This window comes from Octopus bimaculoides, chromosome 4 (genome assembly GCF_001194135.2).
Source record: "Octopus bimaculoides isolate UCB-OBI-ISO-001 chromosome 4, ASM119413v2, whole genome shotgun sequence".
Taxonomy (NCBI): Eukaryota; Metazoa; Mollusca; class Cephalopoda; order Octopoda; family Octopodidae; genus Octopus; species Octopus bimaculoides.
Window position 1 is genome coordinate 46,297,447 of NC_068984.1, and position 1,000 is coordinate 46,298,446.

At 40.7% G+C, this 1,000-nt stretch overlaps 1 protein-coding gene across 2 annotated transcripts in view; it reads right to left on the minus strand.

The window, feature by feature from the left end:
- LOC106884508 (potassium voltage-gated channel subfamily KQT member 1) overlaps positions 1 to 994 on the minus strand; it is a 717,249-nt gene extending 716,255 nt beyond the window's left edge. For both annotated transcript variants that reach the window (XM_052967039.1, XM_014935928.2), the window contains exon 1: positions 142 to 994. In XM_052967039.1, coding sequence (XP_052822999.1) covers positions 142 to 401 — 260 coding nt within the window. In that variant the 5' untranslated portion in view covers positions 402 to 994. The remainder of the gene's footprint in view (positions 1 to 141) is intronic.
- Between the last annotated feature and the right edge of the window lie 6 nt (positions 995 to 1,000).

Here is a 1,000-nt window from a genome sequence, read left to right on the forward strand (position 1 = left end):
ATATGAAGGCCAAAAGATTTGCAAAGTTGCATAGTGTTAATTTTATTATTATTATTATTATTAATATCAATTTTATTATTATTATTATTATTATTATTATTATTATTATTATTATTATTATTAGTTTTAATATGTACTTACACAAAAATATGGTATAGAGCCGATGGCCATGATTTGGGTCGCTCCAAAAAATTGTAAATCCGGGCCTGGAGTTTGCGGTATTTGGCGTCTCTCCGGTGGCCGTGAAAATGAAGAGGTTTTCCTAGTAAAGACATCCGCGGCTGATGATATCGCTTACAGTTCATACCTTTCCTGAGACCGAATTTACTCGTGTTACGGTGGCGTCCATCCTCATCAGCATCCTGTTCACCATCAAGTCCATCGTCTTCTTCATCTTCCATGTCGACGAAGCCAACTTTAAGAGGCTTGCGTTCAGCACGAGCTGGCGAAAGCGGTGGGCTTTCATCGGGAAATCCCGGCGTGGACGTAGAAAGATCTCTCGCCGAATATAACGGCAAAGGTGACGATGGTGGTGTGAATGGCCGCGATAAGAGTAACGGTCGACGACAATGCCCGCTTAACGATGCTGGTGTTGTTGTTGTTGTTGTTGTTGTTGTTGTTGTTGCTGTTGGTGATGATGATGATGATAATGATAATAATGATGATGAAGCTAGCACATATGCTGTTGCAGCTGTCGCTGCTGTTCTTCCCGCTACTGCTGTAGCTGATAGTGATGATTCTTCTGATTGTGAAGATGGCCTTGTTATCACTGATGTCTCTGTTGTTGTTGTTGTAGATGTTGCTGTCGTCAGTGGAGGCACTGTAACGTCTTCCCCTTCCTCTGAGTCTTCTTCTTCTTCTTCTTCTTCTTCTTCTTCTTCTTCTTCTTCTTCTTCTTCTTCTTCTTCTTCTTCTTCTTCTTCTTCTTCTTCGTCCTGTTTTTCGCACACACTTTGATAGTGTTGATGTTGTTGTTGTTGTTTTTGTTGTTGATGATGAT